The sequence below is a fragment of the Notechis scutatus genome, chromosome 1, assembly GCF_049901735.1.
Source record: "Notechis scutatus isolate UNSWTSFEM ecotype Mainland chromosome 1, rNotScu1.2, whole genome shotgun sequence".
Lineage (NCBI taxonomy): Eukaryota > Metazoa > Chordata > Lepidosauria > Squamata > Elapidae > Notechis > Notechis scutatus.
This window is the reverse complement of record NC_142009.1, coordinates 68,768,637-68,785,682: the sequence shown is the minus strand read 5'-3', so window position 1 is coordinate 68,785,682 and position 17,046 is coordinate 68,768,637. Positions and strand designations below refer to the sequence as shown.

General features: G+C 37.7%; 3 protein-coding genes across 5 annotated transcripts in view; 1 reads left to right on the top strand and 2 right to left on the bottom strand.

Moving 5' to 3' along the window:
* The window catches only part of SMYD3 (SET and MYND domain containing 3), a 334,148-nt gene extending 333,004 nt beyond the window's left edge, over positions 1-1,144 (bottom strand). The window contains exon 1 of the mRNA XM_026669387.2: positions 892-1,144. Within this exon, the coding sequence (XP_026525172.1) occupies positions 892-1,040 (149 nt within the window). The 5' untranslated portion in view covers positions 1,041-1,144. The remainder of the gene's footprint in view (positions 1-891) is intronic.
* Positions 1,145-5,321: 4,177 nt separating this feature from the next.
* On the bottom strand, positions 5,322-16,083 carry TFB2M (transcription factor B2, mitochondrial). Its single transcript, XM_026669383.2, has 8 exons — positions 15,652-16,083; positions 14,224-14,312; positions 13,852-14,002; positions 13,171-13,319; positions 9,204-9,293; positions 8,449-8,508; positions 7,060-7,202; positions 5,322-6,228 (listed from the first exon to the last, which is right to left on the bottom strand). Exons 1-8 carry the CDS (start codon positions 15,953-15,955, stop codon positions 6,042-6,044), a joined length of 1,173 nt encoding a protein of 390 aa, XP_026525168.1. The 5' UTR covers positions 15,956-16,083; the 3' UTR covers positions 5,322-6,041.
* Positions 16,066-17,046, top strand: part of CNST (consortin, connexin sorting protein) — a 39,441-nt gene continuing 38,460 nt past the window's right edge. The window contains exon 1 of one of the 3 annotated variants that reach the window (XM_087967022.1): positions 16,066-16,355. The gene's annotated coding sequence lies outside the window, so the exon portion shown is untranslated. The remainder of the gene's footprint in view (positions 16,356-17,046) is intronic. The other 2 variants (XM_026669381.2, XM_087967035.1) reach the window with 2 other exon arrangements.

Genomic DNA, 17,046 nt, shown 5'->3' with positions numbered 1-17,046 from the left:
TTGCAGTTATAAGGCTGCATCTTTGTGATTCTGTGCATAAATCTCCATGATCGATATAGTTAGGAAACACTTGGCTTAAGGTGAGCCAAAGGTAAAAACACCTATTCCAGGGACTGTAGAGATTCTCAGTCATCCAGGTCATGGTTGCCCCAAATGCGCTTTTTCAGGAGGCAACTGGACTTAGTTTTTTCTTTGAAGATGTTTCACTTCTCATCCAAGAATTCAGCTCTGACAGGATAGTGGGAATGGAAGGGTTTATATTCCTTGCAGACAGCTGGTCATTTGCATCCTTTCAGAGGGTTGTTGAAGAACTTGGAGGTTTATCTCTGTGCACAGGGTCACCTGAGTAGTGCTCCGGGAGTAAACTACAAGAACTAGGAGACCCTGAGGACACAGATAAACCTCCAAGTGCTTCAACGACCCTCTAAAAGGATACAAATGACCTGCTGTCTGCAAAGAATATAAATTCTTCCATTCTCCACTATTCTGTCAGAGCTGAAGAAGCTCCTTCGATGAGAAGCGAAATGTCTTCAAAGAAAAACAAGGAAGTCCAGTTGCCTCCTGAAAAAGCACCTTTGGGACAACCTATTCCAGGGAGTTCGTGCTTGCAAGAATTCTTCGGCATCCCGCCATAGGCCATTTCCCAGATTTAAAGATAGCAGAAACTCAACCGATGAGGCTTCCTCCCCCTCGGAAAATGCAATGCAAGATTATCCTGTTCCTCTCTAAGGTTATTCCCTTGCTGAGTCGTGCTATCCAAAGTGCTAAGGCTCAGATCTATAAGGCGACTCCAAGGGACGAGAACCCAGCCGCTTGTTTTCGCTGCCGGTAGGCAGAAACGGAAGGGGAAAGCGCCGCGTTAGAGGACCAGAAAGGAAGCTCAGCCAATACCTGCGCAGACAACGTTCGCACACGCCTCCGAGGCGCTTCTTGCTGACGATGTAAGCGAAGGGCGCCGCGCGGTACAGCAACTGACCCGGTTTCACCGCTTTCAAGAGGCGCAAGCCGTTGCCTTTGCCCGGGCTTGCAAATTTTTCCATTGCCGCTCCGCAGAGCAGGAAACGAACGGAAAGGCTGGCAGACCAGCACGCTTCCCGCCTCGATCCCCACGTGACGCCGCTCTGCCTGCCACCGGAATCATCTTTCCTTCGAGCAAAAAAAAAAAAAAAAGCAAGCCCGCCTTCGTCACGTTCCCCGGTGCAACCTTTCCTCACCCCGTTATTAAAAACGCAGAAAAGGATTGTTATAAATAGTATTTAAATAGTAGCATGTGGAGCATACAGAACTGCGGATGTCAAACTCTTAAGGAGGACATGTTTATGTATGAAGTGTTCTGTGTTCTTTGAAATTAATGGGGATAATAGTTATTTGGCCTTAACAATTTCAGTTTTGTCTCTTGCTTTTTATTTCCTGCAACGTGTTTACTTTTCAAACAAGCAAACAAAAAACTCTTAATTCCACTCCGATAGCAAATAATACAACGCATATCTCCCTGAAGTGGTAGGAAGCCTAAATTAAGATTGTTAGATTAAAAACTCCCAAGTATTAATATAAATCTCTATAGGTTTTGAGATAGCCAGTTCAGTGAAGTGATAAGTATTAGGCTAGAAACTGGGAGAACATAAATTCAGCCAGCATGTTGACCTTGGGCCAGTCATCCATTCTCAGCCCTAGGAAGCAGACAATGGCAAACCATTTTTTAAATTTTGTCAAGAAAAGTGTAGGGATTTGGTCAGGCAAGGGATTTTTAAAAAACACCTTTTTGATACAAATGTACTGCTAATGCCTAGAAAGAAATTATTGTTCTTGTATACTTACTAAAACTATTTTTTTAGAATTATCTTTAAGATCACTATAATTGGAAAAATTCAACCCTAATCATAACCTTAACCTTGGTCTGATTCCAACCCTAATCATAACCTTAGTATGCCAAATGGAAAGGTCTCTAACCTTCATTGGAATATGTCTAGGAAGAGTCCCCCACTTCTCTTGATAAATGTTTCCAATATTGAACCATTCTCACAGTCTATCATTCAGTTGAAATCTGCCCTCTTGTAGCTTTGTAATCTCAATCATAGCCATATAAAATAATTGCCTTTTATTTTAGACTTTTAATTTTCAAAAAAACACTCCTGTTAAAAGTAGTATGATTTCAATTGTATCTGTCATGTAGTCTGCTTGGGTAGCTTGTGAAAACTGTTCATCACCCTCATCAATGGCTCAAATTGTAAAACTGGATAAACAATCCTTGCCCCCAATAGGTTTCATGGAAGCCCCCCCCCCCCCAAAAGGTCAAGATGGTGACTAGCACATGACTATAGTTCCCTCTTGTTTTGCATGTGAAGAATGGAAAAGGGGTGAAGTTTCAATCATCATGGTGTCATCTTTTTTTAACCTCTCATGTCACTAGTCAATTTCGACTGAATTCATTCTCATTATTTGTGTTCGCTATTGTGAAAAGCAATGGATTCTCTGTGTATACTTTTTTTCCTTTTATCAATTCTTGCCTTGCAGATTAACATCAGGGGTCATTGGCTGCTTATAATTGATTAGGACTTTGTCTTAACCTTTTTGCCTACTTTGTGTGCTTAGTCATAAAAGAAAAGAATGAAGAAATGTTTCATCAATAAGGAATAACAAGTTAAAATATTTTATTAAAAATGAAAACATTCACAATCAAATTATGAAGTTCTCGAAAAGGAGATCTCCACTGTAAAATGTTCTCTTCAAATGAAAGTATTAAAATAGCAATTCAGAATAAGCAAGGAGAAATGAAACATTGGAACTAAATGTACATAAGAGTTTGGATTATAAGCAATAACAAAACCCAGTTACCTTTTTGTTTTAGTTAATATTTGCCTTATTTGCATCTGTCCTGAAAAAAATCCATATTTTAATTATTTTTAATTGCTTAAGTTTTATGGAAACTAACAAAAGAGCCAAAGAAATAGGAGGCATCAAAATAGGTTTTAGAATCATCTAAATGACTCAAGTAGTTACCAGCATTTTCTTTAAGTCAGAGCTAAAGAAACCTAAGAATCTTAATGTCTGCATGTCTCTCAAACACTCACTCTGATGCTTCCTGGAAATAACATTGGTTTTCTCCCAAACATACAAATAAATCCCAATTAGAATTAAGGAGAAAAAGAATTTTCTCCCAGAACCAGGAAAATACAGAAATCCCATCAATTATGTACTTTTACCTACTTCAGCCTGTACTTTCTCAAAAGCACAAACTGTAGCTAGCAAATGTGGCCATCTCTAAATAAAATATTAATGGTATTCATAGATAAACTTGATAGTATGGTCTTATTCATAAGTAATTGTAAGCTAGAATTACAGTAGCAGTTTAATATACTAAACCAAAAAGGATCTTGAAGCTGGGACTTTGTTCTCAACTTTATTTTCTTCATTTATTTATCGAAGTTTATATTGCTGTGGTATGGGGAAACAGACTGATCATGACAAATCAACCAAATTGTCTTTTTTGATAACAATGACAATTTAACTAGAAGCAGACAGTGGACAGTTTAACTTGTATTCAACAAAGTCTCCCAATAAAATGCTAGAAGAGAGCATGGCAAAATATGAACCAGACTACTGGTATTATATCATTGGATGAATATTGAGTTGGAAAGAAGAACTGAGTGGTTACACAAGAGCTCCATTCTAGGCTTTGTACCCCTGGCCATATAACTTGAATGAAAGGTTAGAAAATAGAATCAATTTGTAGATGACACAAAAAAGGGAAAATAAACAGAGGACGATATCAAGCTTAAGGAGACAGCAACTTATCAAACTGGAATAAATGAGTAGAAACCAGCAAGATAAATTTCAATAGTGACAAATGCCAAGTCTTATATTTGAGTAGGAAAAAATAAAATATACCTGGCAGCACTACATGCAAAAAAGAATCTGGGTGTTTCGATTAAAGATTAGATGCTGAATATAGGCAATAGCATATAACTGCAAAAAAATGCAATCCTAGACTCTACCAAGAGAAGTCATTGCTTTTCTCTATTTTACATTGATTTTGATCTGGAATTCTGCATCCAGTTCTAGGCACATTTTAGAAAGGATAGCAAGGAATAGCAAGGAAGGTAAGGGGACCAAGGAGGAGACATTTATGAGGAACAACTGGAAGTTGCTTAGTCTGGAGAAGATTGCAAACATCTATCAAGTACAGGTAGTCCTCAATTCACTACAACAATAATTGGGACTGGAATTCCTTTAGTAGATGATAAAGCACATTTATTAAGTCGCAAAGCACAACTGCATCACTTAGCAATGGCAATCCCTGTAGTCCTGGTTGTCATTAATTAAATCCCAAGTATTAGATGAAGCAATTTCTTCACAAAGGTTCCAGGTAGGAGGGAGTGTGCATGGTAGTGCCGGGGAGGGTCAAGGAGAGTGCAAGAGGCACAGCTCAGCATGAGGGTGGATTAGGAAGAGTGCAAGAGAGATTATGTGCAAGTCAAGGAGGATTAGGAAGGGTGTACAAGAGCAGAAGTAAATTGCTACTACAACTTCAATGGATTCTGTGGATGTTTGATAAAATGAACAGGCAATCTTTCCTGATATAAAAGTAAAATTATTTATCTTGTTATTTTAGGTCGTCTCTGGTATTTGCATCTGACTTTGTGCAAAGTCCACTCTTAGTTTTGCAATCTTTAAACCAACTGAGCTTCAGACAATACTTATTTGAATCTCTATTAAATCTTCCTGTAAATTGTCCTCAACCTACACCTATTTGTTCAGTGACCATTCAAAGTTACAACAGTGCTGAACACCTCATGTTGATGACCAGTCCTTAAGAGTTCTGGCCATCCCAGCAATCACATGATTGCAATCTGGGTGCTTGACAACTGGTTCATGCATATAACCAGTTGCAGCCCCCTTATGATCATGTGTCACTATTTGTGGCCTTTCTTGTGGCTTCCCTAGAAAGTCTGTGTAAGGTGGCTGAGAAGCTCCAATGTCACTGGGATAACTCTTCCTCACCCACACACCTTCTCTTAGCCCCTCTTTGCACTCCCTTTATGACCACATCATTTAGCAGAAATTCCAATCCCAACTGTTATCACGAACAAAGGACTGTTTGCATTACTTTGTGGCTTAGCAGCATCATGTCATACAATATACAAATTAGATTATATTGCTAAGATTAGCTTGTCCTATAAGTAAATCATTCAACTTTGCCACACAATTTGATTTTTTACATAGCAATGGAACAGTCAGGCAATATGCATTCCAAGCAATTTAGATGTACCATACTTGTTAGAATAGGCAGGGCCCTAAAATTCAAATCTAAAACAAAATAGTTTACATGGTCTAATTTTAATTGCTGACACAACTTAAAAGACCAATTATTTTGAAAACATACTTATGTTTTGTAATATTTAAAAACATTTCTGATGGAATATCAATATGTTTCATGCATTGGAACTACAATTTTTATCTTCACATACATTTTCCATCTCACCTTGCCCTATGCCCAATGGACAATTTCTTAAAATTCCCAGTATTTTATTATATAACCATCTTTAAATGTTACATCTGAAGCAACCTGATCCTATAAACTAGTAGGAAACAACTCCCATTTTAAATTAAGAATTGCTTATTTTATATAGTATAAGCTATAGTATACTATAACTTATATAGTCATTTTACAAAGTGGGATACAGTAAAGGCAAGATACAGATTAAACAAGCTGTATTTAAGATTAAACAAAAATGCCCCTCTCCCCCATGTTTTTCATTCACTGTTACTCTGGTAAAATACTGATTTAGAAGATACTATGTTTTATACAGAACTGATGGTGTACATATTGTTTTCTAATCTTTGCAGTTTCCAAGATACAGCAACTTCAGAGTTGATCATTTAGGATCCATTATATTTCCTTGTTTGCATAATTTAAATTTTCTAGAACTATCATCCTCGTACACATAGGGATTATCTTCTTTGTAAGATTTCAAGGTATGTGGTCCTCTGTATTGTATTTCAGTTCATAAAAAAACATTATAAATTAAATAGTCTTCATTTTAAAGAACTACACTGTCATCTGCCAATAAATCAATGTCACAGAACAAACTCCGATCAATTCGATTAGACTGTTCCATACGTTCAAAGAGAGATTTGTATGACTCTGGGTATAAACTACCAGCTGTAACCTCTTCTGGAATCTCCAAATCTCTCAGCAAGTTCCTTGCATTCTCGTAAGTCCATAAACTGAAACAAAAATCATTAAAAAATTAGGTATAATTTAATTGTTAACGATCAAGTGGGCTCATTATGTTCTTAAAACCTTGCCTCCAAATATGATACCTGAAAGTATCAGTATGCTTTCAAACATCTGCCTTAGCAATTGCCTAACTGGTTCACCTGATTTTATTTAGTTTATTTTAATTTCTTAAAAAAATTAAATGGGAAGCCAAATTGATATTAAACATCAATTTCATGTACCCTACTTATTGGCAAGAATTTTTTTGAAGTCCACCATAGATCCGGATACAATTTTTGACAATAAAAATTCAGCCAATGCTTGTGCCTCACCCTGCTCCCCAAGCTTTAGCAGTGTATGCTAATACCTTGGGAAGAAAAGGCTAGATTTGGCAAGGAAAGGAAAGCCAAAAGCTTCACCAGCTCCTCAGAAAAAGACGTCTGCTTATGAAATTTTGTCACATGGCCCAGCAATGAAGCGTCCTGTCCTCCTTCCATAACTCAACCTCTTGAGCTCTAGGAAAGGTAGTGATGGAGGTAGGAACATGTGGAACCCAGTGGACTGGCAAAGCAGGCCTGGTGCCTGTGAGGACCTAACAGGACTGGATAGAAGGGAAATAGATGGAAGGTGTTTCAGCATCTCTTTGGTTGGTTGTAATGGTAAATAACCCCAGATATAACTTTGGAAATGGGTTGTGCGTTGGGGGCAAGTTGTAATAACTTTGAATCATCACTAAGTGATCTGTCATAAGTGAGGACTACCTATACTCTAAAATTTGCAAATTTCTATGAGAGAGAGAGTCTGCTATTTTTCAATTGAGGAAATTTAATTTTACTTACTTCAATTTGTTGTGTAGCTTAGTTGAGGCTTTACCAAAACACTGCTTTACCATCATAATAAATATTTTTGAATTAGCAGTTGTCAAGAAGTCTGTAAATAAATCTTTGCGTGGTGTTAGTTGTACTAAATATAAGAGTTCATTCTGCAGAAGACAAAAGAATAAAAAAATCTTAATTTAACAATTAACTCAAATGCATTTTAGTCAAGTTAATAATTTTTATAAACTTGTACATCAGATTAAACTTCTCTGAAAACTTCATTATGAATTTGTTAAAAAGAATGCCTATGCCCGTAATGGCGAACCTATGGCACGCGTGCCACAGGTGGCACGCAGAGCCATTTGTGCCAGCACGCGAGCTGCAGGCAAACTTATCTCACTGCGCATGTGCGTGCCTCACAGCTGATTTTTGGCCGGTTTGAGGCCTTTTTCAGCCTCCCAAAGGCTTGAGGAAGGCTTCTTCAGACTTCTACAAGCTTTGTAGCCCGAAATCTAGTGCCGTTTCATCACTTCCTGTTTTTCCATGGCAATGAATATGATGTTTATCGTTAAATTATAGCAAACCATGGAAAGATTGCAATAACAATTTCTAGTAGGAAGCCTCCTAACACAGGTAGTCTCAACTTATAATCATAACTGAGCCCGGAATTATGGTCGAAAATATTTGTGGTCATACATCATGGCACCCACATGACTAGAAATAATTTTTTGGCCTTTCTCGCAGCAATCATTAAGAACATAACACAACTGTTAAGCAAACCTATTCATTTGAATGACCATTTTTCTGCTGGCTTCCATGTAAATTGCAGTTATGTTACTGCAGAACATCATGACCAATTGTAAAGCTACCTGCCTGGCAAACAATCACATAATTGTGGGGTGTTCCAGAACTATTTATGATGGTCGGAGTGGTTTATGGGCCATAAAGCATCTATTCCATGGCTATCATATCTTCCAACATTTGTAAAATGATCGTTTGTTAAGTGAGGACTACCTATATAGGTTTTGACCCCAGCAAAAAATACTTTGAGAACTGAAATTTGATATTAATTAAGTGCAAATAAAAACTATCCATTTTTCTCTAGAACAGAGAACTAGAGAATTTAAATAGACATCCAAATCCATTATTTGGCTTTTTACATACAACTCCTTAAATCAAACTGGAGAGTTAATTTTCAAGCCTCTCAATTATATGAGTCTGTGGAGGCAGAATTAATTGCATCTTGAAATTAATCTGTGGAGTCCCTGGTGCTCTCTGAGCTTGTTTTCTTGCAGATGTTTCATTATCCAAACTAGGTAACATAATCAGTGCTAGCTCTGGTACATAAAAATAATCACCCAAACATTCACACTGCACTTATTTTAGGACTGACAAATATTAAAAGCTTACCACACTATTTGATCTCGATGACTTTTTTCTTGAAGTAGTTAAAAATGAAGAGCTAGGTACCTAGAAGAGAAGAAACAATGAAAGTTAGTGTAGCTTTAAAATACTAGGGCCAAGATATGAAAGAAAGAATGAAGAAGCACTAAAATTAATTATATACTCAGCATTCTGAATGTTGGCTTTTACAAAGAGATTTTTACAATAGGTTTATACACGGAATTGAAGTCTATTTTTTATTATCTTGCTTCCCGTAGATTTCAGCAATAAATCTTCAGGGTACAGCAATCCTCCATCATAAATAAAAGATAGTGTGATTATATACACAAGAACCCACTTATATTTCTTTGTGTAAGACTAAGAAGTTAAGCATTTTATTATTAACAAAAACAGTTTCAGAATGTATAGCATCTTGCCAAATGCAGGGAATGATAGCTAAAATGCTACAATCTCTTCTATGAGATGTTCTCATTGCATAGCTCACTGCATTTGAAAACACTAACTAGGTTAAGAAACTTTTCTGAGCCACATCTTACAGTAGCATCTCCACACAAGAGCACATGAAAAAGGAGATGGGGTAAGGTGGATATTATAATTTGTCAAGTTCCACATTACTATATAACACTTGACATAATAAAAATACTGTTTCACATATCTCATTCATTTCAATAACCTGTTCCAAATGTTTAGTATCAAGTTAGTAATAAAAGTGTAAGACAAGCAGTTTCTATTATTAATCATTGCATATACAAAATGCTCACCTTATGTAAAAGTCGAATATCACAAGCTGTTTGCCAAAGTACACTTAGTGCCTGGTAAAGTTTTTTATCTGGAGGTTTTGCAACAAAAACCTGGCAAAGGCAGAAGCATTATATTTACATTATATTTCTGATTTTATTATGAAAATCCTGAATGAACACTTGAAAGCCTCAGTAAGGCAAGAATCAAGGTATGCAAGACAACTTGTTGGAGATTATGTCGGATGTACCATATGTTGCTTTTATGTAGGTGTGTGTGCCTGAAAGTTATTATTGACTCTTGGCAATTGCCCATACAAGTCCTGTAGTATTCTTGGCAATAGGTGATAAATGAACTTTATTTTTGGTAATATTTTCCTATCTTCTTTCTTATAGAAATCAATCACAGTTCTAAAAATACAAAAACTTGTGTAAAGTATAATAGTCTAATGCAGTGGCGGCTAACCTTTTTGGGCTCCCATGCTGAAAATTGCATGCGTGCTTGCGTGCCAGCACGGGACCCTCCTCACCATGTATCTCTGTGCATGCGCACGAGACCCCCGCGTGCCCTGCACATTTTTGTGCATTCACATGCATCTCCCCCCCCCCGTCCCTCCATGCATGCACACCAGATAGCCGACAATCAGCTGTCGGATGAGCACCACACGTGCATGCGCAGTGGGGCTCTTCCGGGCAACCTCTTACGTGCCAGCAGAATATTCTCTGTGTGCCACTTCCGGCACGCATGCCATAGGTTCACCATCACAGGTCTAATGATTTCTATATTAATTATCGGGGTGGGATTCAAATTTCTTAACCAGTTCTGTGGGCATGGCCTAATTTGTGGGTGTGGCTTGGTGGTCATGTGACTGGATAGTCGTGTCTTGCTGACGGTGTGGCTTGCTGGTCACATGACTGGCTGGGCATGGCTTGTATGTAAATATTATAAATATATATGTAAATATTGATTTTATTTTATAAAAAAGAGCAAATTTTATGCAAAATCAGGCAAAGCAGTCAGGTAGGCAGATTGAGTTGCTCCCAGAATTACAGATTCACTCAAAGATCTACCTTTCTACAATCTGCTGCCTAAGTCTATCACATAAAATTTACTTCAAGCAAACTTATAAAATTTGCTAGCAAGCAAACTCTCAAAATTAACTCACAACACACCATGTATGTAAATATTGATTTTTTTTATTTTTAAAAAAGCAACTTTTATCCAAAATCAGGCAAAGCAGGCAAGCATATTGAGTTGCTCACAGAATCACAGATTCATTCAAAGGTCTATCTTTCTGCAGTCTGCTACCTGAGTCTGCACTGAAAAATAGAAGCTAGGAAGGTTCAGTTCTGCTTTTAGATTAGCTGGAAAGAAAGAAATCCAACTATTTCCTGCTTTCTAGTTAATCTAAATCTCCCGGCACAGCTGATAGTTGGAACAGCTGATGGTTGGGGGAAAAAAGGAAAAATAGCAACTTAGCAGGCAAGTTGGATGGCACGCGTGCCAGGTAAGGAGTGACTGGGTGGCCAGGTAAGGAGTGACTGGGTGGCCAGGTAAGGAATGACTGGGTGGGGGAGTGACTGGGTGGGCGGGGCAGGGCCAGCCAATGGTGTGATTTGCCGGTTCTCCTAACTGCGCAGAATCGTAACAACCAGTTCTATAGAACCAGTGTGACCAGGTAGGATCCCACCTGTTAATTATGTAACTGGATTAGCTGAAAATGCAAATGATCTGCAAGCTGTAGCAGTAAAAGTCAAGGAACACAGTGAAAATAATGGAACTAAGATTAAATTTAAAGAACTAACAACAACAGGTACCAGCCTTAGAACTGACTATTGAATATGTCTATGGAGATTCTCAGTCATGCAGGTCATGATTGTCTCAAAGGTGTTTTTTCAAAAGGCAGCTGGATTTTGTTTTTTTCTTCAGAAAAAAGTTTCACTTCTCACTTGGATTAGAAGCAAAACGTCTTTCTCAAGGAAAAAAAGTCCAGTTGCCTTTTGAAAAAACACCTTTGAAATGGCTATTCAGTATCTTCATTATTGAACTCATGAATACTTTCTGCCTTTTAGAACTGATTATCAACTCAACAGTCAAGAACTACACTGCTATTCTGGCAACTATTAGATTAGCAGTGAACACTCTGGAAAAGATGTTACAAGAAAGATAAAATCTAGCAAGCTGGTTGGTAAGAGTCAACATTGATTTGATGGCACATAATCAATCTACCAATCAATCGAATTACCTACTTTCAGGTGAAATATAGGAAGTTTATTTCAGTGTTTTCTTGTCTTGTCATATTTTGCCTTTTATCAAATTAAACAAAACAAATAAAAAAATAAAAGCTGTGTAGATGCATATATAGTTTTGCTACAAGTTTCAATAAAGGATGACTATTTCATTATAATAATCAATACAGTCAACATCTGTAAGGAATTCATAAATCACAAATAATGTTGAGTGTCTAGTTTGTTGCATAATCAGTGGCCAAAGCAAAATGTCATAGCTGTAGTTGCACAATAAGTGACTACAAATACTAAAGGCAATATTCTGCAAATCAAACTCTTAGAAATAAGTTACTGTTCTAGAATAACTTCAATGAGAAAATGAGAATCATTTAGAATACGACTAGAAATGACAGCTTATTTTTCAGTTCATTATTTAAACATTAACTTGAACAGACTATCCTTGAATTGATAGGAGTTTGAATTGGCTAATTATCTTTCAGAAATCTGCCATAGCTTAACAGTGTAATTTCTTATAGTCTGGATTCAGTATCAGAGCTTGGCTCTAAAATATCTTCAGTTGTTTACAGAATACATTTTCCTGTATTTGCCTATTTCAGTGCAGAAACAACTAGTAAAAAAAGTTAATTATGAAAAATATTACCTATTTTTTATTTGAATAAAATTGAAAATACAATGGTTTTCATTCAGTATCTCACAATACTTTTTCTCATTCCACATGGCAGAAACTGCAGTGAATATATGGATTTTGCAATTCAGTGGTAACACTGGCCAGTGAACATTGCTAGATCCTCCTAAATGTTTCTTAACTATGAAAAATCAACATTTGATTTAGACCCCTTGACTATAAACATAGTTTCCATTGCCAATGTAAATCAGATTAGGTACAGTTGTACCTTATTCCTGTATCATTTATTATCTGAAAATATCTAAGATAACTCAAAAAAGTTACATGTTCCTTGTTTAACCACCTGTTCAGTTATCATTTAAGCTATGACAGCAGTGAATAATGGGTACCTATGACCACTCCTCATAGTTGCAGTGTCCCCATGGTCATGTGATTGAGATTTGGATGCTTGAGAACTGTCTTGCAATTATGACATCATAGAATCCTGCACATTATCACCATTTTGTGTCCTTCACTGCCAGCTTCCAACAAGCAAAGTCAATTGGAAAGATGGTACGAGGGTACAAATGGTGATCACATGAAAATCACATGTAGTTTGCTTTAATGACAGCAACTGGAATTGTTGCAACTCCTGTTGTAAGCCGACACTTTGTAACATTACACTTTACGATCATGTAGCTTAGCAACAAAGTTGTAAGCCCATTACGATTGGCAAGCAAAACCTACTTGTATAACAATGTTTTAATGATATACTAAAAGCAACATATGGCAACAAATCCTAAATTCAAAATTCAAACCAAACATTATAAATCCATCAATATATTTTAGAATTGTTTTTAAAAAGTCGTTTTGTTTAAAAATTTGGTCTAGTAGATAAGGAACCACTAGAAACCAGGAGACTGTGAGTTCTAGTCCTGCTTTAGGAATGAAAGCAGCTAGATGACATTGAGCCAGTCACTCACTCTCAACCCAACCCATCTCACAGGATTATTGTGGGGAAAATAGGAGGAAGAAAGAATATTATGTATGTTCACTGCCTTGATTAATTTATAAAAATAAAAAGTGGAATATAAATGAAATCTCAAAGTTGATGTATTAGCAAATTTTTATACAAACCTTGTACATTCTTTCACTGACAAACAAGTTTAATTCTATTCTTCCATAGTTGTATATAGAGCTGCATTCATATAAAAAATAAGTATATCTCCAAATAAAAATCCGTTCATCTTTTGGGGGGACAATTCCAACCACTTTTAGAGGAACATCTGTTTTTAAAGTGAATCAAGATATTTGAAAATTAAAACAAATAGCTGCGATACAGTAATCTAATATTAAATTAAAAAATACTATAAGCATATGAGTTAGCTTCAGCAATATAACTATTAGCTTCGGGACTTTCATCTTGCAAGTTATGCTTTTTTTCATGAAAGCCCACCTCTTAATCAAAGGCCCTATTAGAGATTGAATTGGCAAGCAGAAATAGCATAACTTTCATTGCTTATTTTATGTTTATAGACAGCCTTCAAATTTTATTAACATCAAAAAAAGTTATGTAATCTTTCTTTAGCATGGTTTTTTTTAAAATAAAGTATTAATAGCTTTCTGCTTCAGAATTTTTAAAATATAGTTGGGACTAATTTAACAAATGCCACTTTACTCCGCATGTTATAATTTTTACATTGAAGTAATCCAATTAAACAATTCTGTCTGAATGGGAGCTACCTCAAATTCATAAGATCAAGAAAAAGTGAATATACAATTTAAATTTACAATATATATACATGTATGATAATTTACCTGATGTCCAAGGAACTTCGAAGATTCTCAGGTTGTTAAAAAGTGTTTCAGAACATAATTCACCCTTCAACAATGCATATGGATTACCATCCAATTTTATGAAGTTGGAATGCACCACTTCCAATTGGTTTTCAAATTCTTTCTTTAGAGACTAAATACAAGCATACAACTAGAGGTTAACCAAAACATCTGAAATAGCCTTTCTCTGGGCTATTCTCTTCATGTCAATTACTTTCTGCTTAAACTGTTGCTGTCTCTTCAACTATCACTCACGTTGACCATTGGATGTCATAATCCAGAAATATCAGGTTTTCTAGCCTTGCTTTAAGATGAAAGTGCAGGAATTTATAATGGGAATAAGACAATACCTACCTCTAAATTAGGAAGAAATGATTTATTACTCTCCAGAGCTATGACGTGGGCTCCAGTATTAAGCAGTTTTCGAGTCAACACTCCAGGACCTAAAAATAGCCATTGTTTAAAACTCTATTCTAGAATTTATTTAAAAAGCTCTATTTTTAAGAGAAATATCAATCAAAATATTCTAACTGAAAATATGCACGTTTATCTATAAAGACACATCAGGTATTGCCTAATCCTAAAAGGAGGGAAGAAACAAATATTGTTCAGCTGCCAATAATGGTATCTACCTGGTTCGAAAAAAACCAACCATGATCAAGAAAGAGGTAACACTATTTAAAGTGCCATTTGCCATTATATTCCTCCAAGTGGTGACTCCCAATTCAATCTGCTATCAGAGAAATAGCTTTAGTGCCTGTGTTATCCCAGATGTGTATGTGTTCCTGAAACCCCAAAATTATCTTCTTTTAAAAAAGACAGTCTGACAACGACTAAAATTCTATGAAATAGCCAAATCCCACTCGCTCTCAATTCTTTTGCATGAAAGCTAGCAAGATATAGCAGTTTCATGGTATTTCAACTTTTTCATTTTAATTTTTAGTGGACGCAACAATATCTGAAAAGATTGCTGGCTGTTTTTTATGTAACTGAAGGAGCAATAGAAACAGCTTTTCCAACATGGATAATTTTCTTCCTCTGTTGTACAGTTTTTTACTAAATAATATTTTTATGCAAGTCAGTTCATGAGACCTGTCAGAACAGGTTTCAAGTGACTTATAAAAAAGAACATTGCCTTTTCAATAATTGCATAATGATGCAAGCCACTTAAAATACAGTACAAAAAGGTTAAGACAAAAATGTATCAGTTAAACTTATCCATGTATTTCTGGACAGAGATCACCTTCAACTCAATGAGAGTTATGTTCAAGTGAAGCTGTTATAAGATTGTAAAGTTACACAGAGGATATGATTCAAGAAGTGCACAATATGAATTTTCAGTAATATAAAATTATTATTAGTTTAAAAATTAGAATCTGTGAAGTTCTTGATCTTCTCAACTTGGTTGTTTGTGTTCATTACCCATCAGTGCTTCAGTGATAATGTTTTCTAGTTGGCTAATGATATGTTTGCAAGCCAACAAGTTCAAGAGAGCACCAAGGACACCACAGTCCTATTCCGCGCTACGGTACATATATTTTCTTCTATTGAAAAACATAATCTGCTGCACACCGATTGCTATTGCAGCACAATGGGGATGGATGCCAAAGCTACTAAGCAGTACCAAACACCTAGAAGTCACCCTTTCTCTAACAAGTATTGCAGCAAATCTGGTGAATTCCTCCTCGCAGCTTAATGTCAACGTTATTGTCATCACATCAACTCCGAGGTCACATGCTTAACTTTTACCTTTTAAAAAGGGTCCCCTTAAGTAACGCTCACCTGCCTCGAATTCTAGAAGGTAGGTTTTGGACTGCTCCAAATTTCGTCCCCTCGTCAGCTGGGAGGCCACTTTATGCGCTGACAGGGGGCAGGCGAGAAACCTTCGATCTGAGGTCGAATCCCGCTCTGCGTTTGCGACCATTTCGGCGATTTCACCTTTCAGAGAATCCTTTTTTTCCAGGTTGTGGAGTCCGAGTCTTACACTCTGACCCTTCAGGCCCCGCACCGAGGAGCGTAAAGTCGAGGCGGCCAGGGTCAACTGCCGTCCCCCGAAGAGAGGACAAATCGACGCAACGAAAGTCATCTTCGCGCTTTAGCGCTGATTCCTTTTTTTTCTTTTCTTTTTTAACAAGGCGAGGGCCAGCCCTCACGTGGCGACCTTGCAGAACTCGACAGCGAGCGCAATTTGCACCCGGACAATTTCAGCGTCGGAGCGCCACCGGCGGTTCCGTTTCCTCCGAGCGTTAACGAGCTGTCGCCGGGGTTGACGTTCTAGCCTTCCGTTTTCATGGCAAGGTCCCCTCTAGGCGTGTGGTACTCGGTGGCGCACACCTTTGGCTTCTGACGCTGAGCCCGGGAGTCCCCCGGCGAGTGTCTCTGGTTTCTTTGCGTCCCGTTCCTTCTCTCCGGCTTCCCGATCCTAATTTGGCTCTGCCGGAGCGAGGGGCTGCCTGGAACTCTGGAGAAGGTGGCTGCAGGCTGAGGTGAGAGAAGGAAAGCGACGAGGCTACTCTCCCTAGTTTACCGCAGCCCCGGGCGGGCGAGCTGGGTGGGCAAGAGTGAGGTCGTGTTTCAGCTGCGTGTTGCATTTCAAGTCTTGGTGAAGTCGAGAGGTGGTCCCGACCGTAAAGGGGAGCGAGAAACCGGATCGGATCGTTAAGCATAGTCGGGGATGGCACGGGAATCTCCTTCGCCGCTTGGGCGGAGGGGAAGCTTGTTATCAGCCCGGGCAAGGACTAGGAAGAGCCGCCGGATGTTTGCATCAGAAGAAAACATTAAAGGTTGGACGTGTCGGATTCCGCTCTTGTTAACCTTCTGCTTCTGCCTTGTCGGTCTGGTATTCATTGTGGGTCAAGGCAGTCGCGACCACCTCGCGTATCAACATAGATTTCCTGTTTGGGTTGGCAGGAGAGAGAGAGAAACTGTTGATTTTTTTCTCTCTCTCCCAAGTAATCAGAGTAAGGGGCAATCCACTCTGAAGCCCAGCTAAGGCGACTACCTTCTTTATTATACTTGTGACTCATTCTTTTCTCCAGAGGTCATAAGGACGGCTGTTGTGGGGGTTGTTATCCCCAGATGAGTACAGTATGTCTCCTGGGGGTAGGGGAGAGGGCTGGATTAGATAATCTTAGTGGTCTTTTCCAACCCTATAGTTTTATGAGCCTATGTGTGATA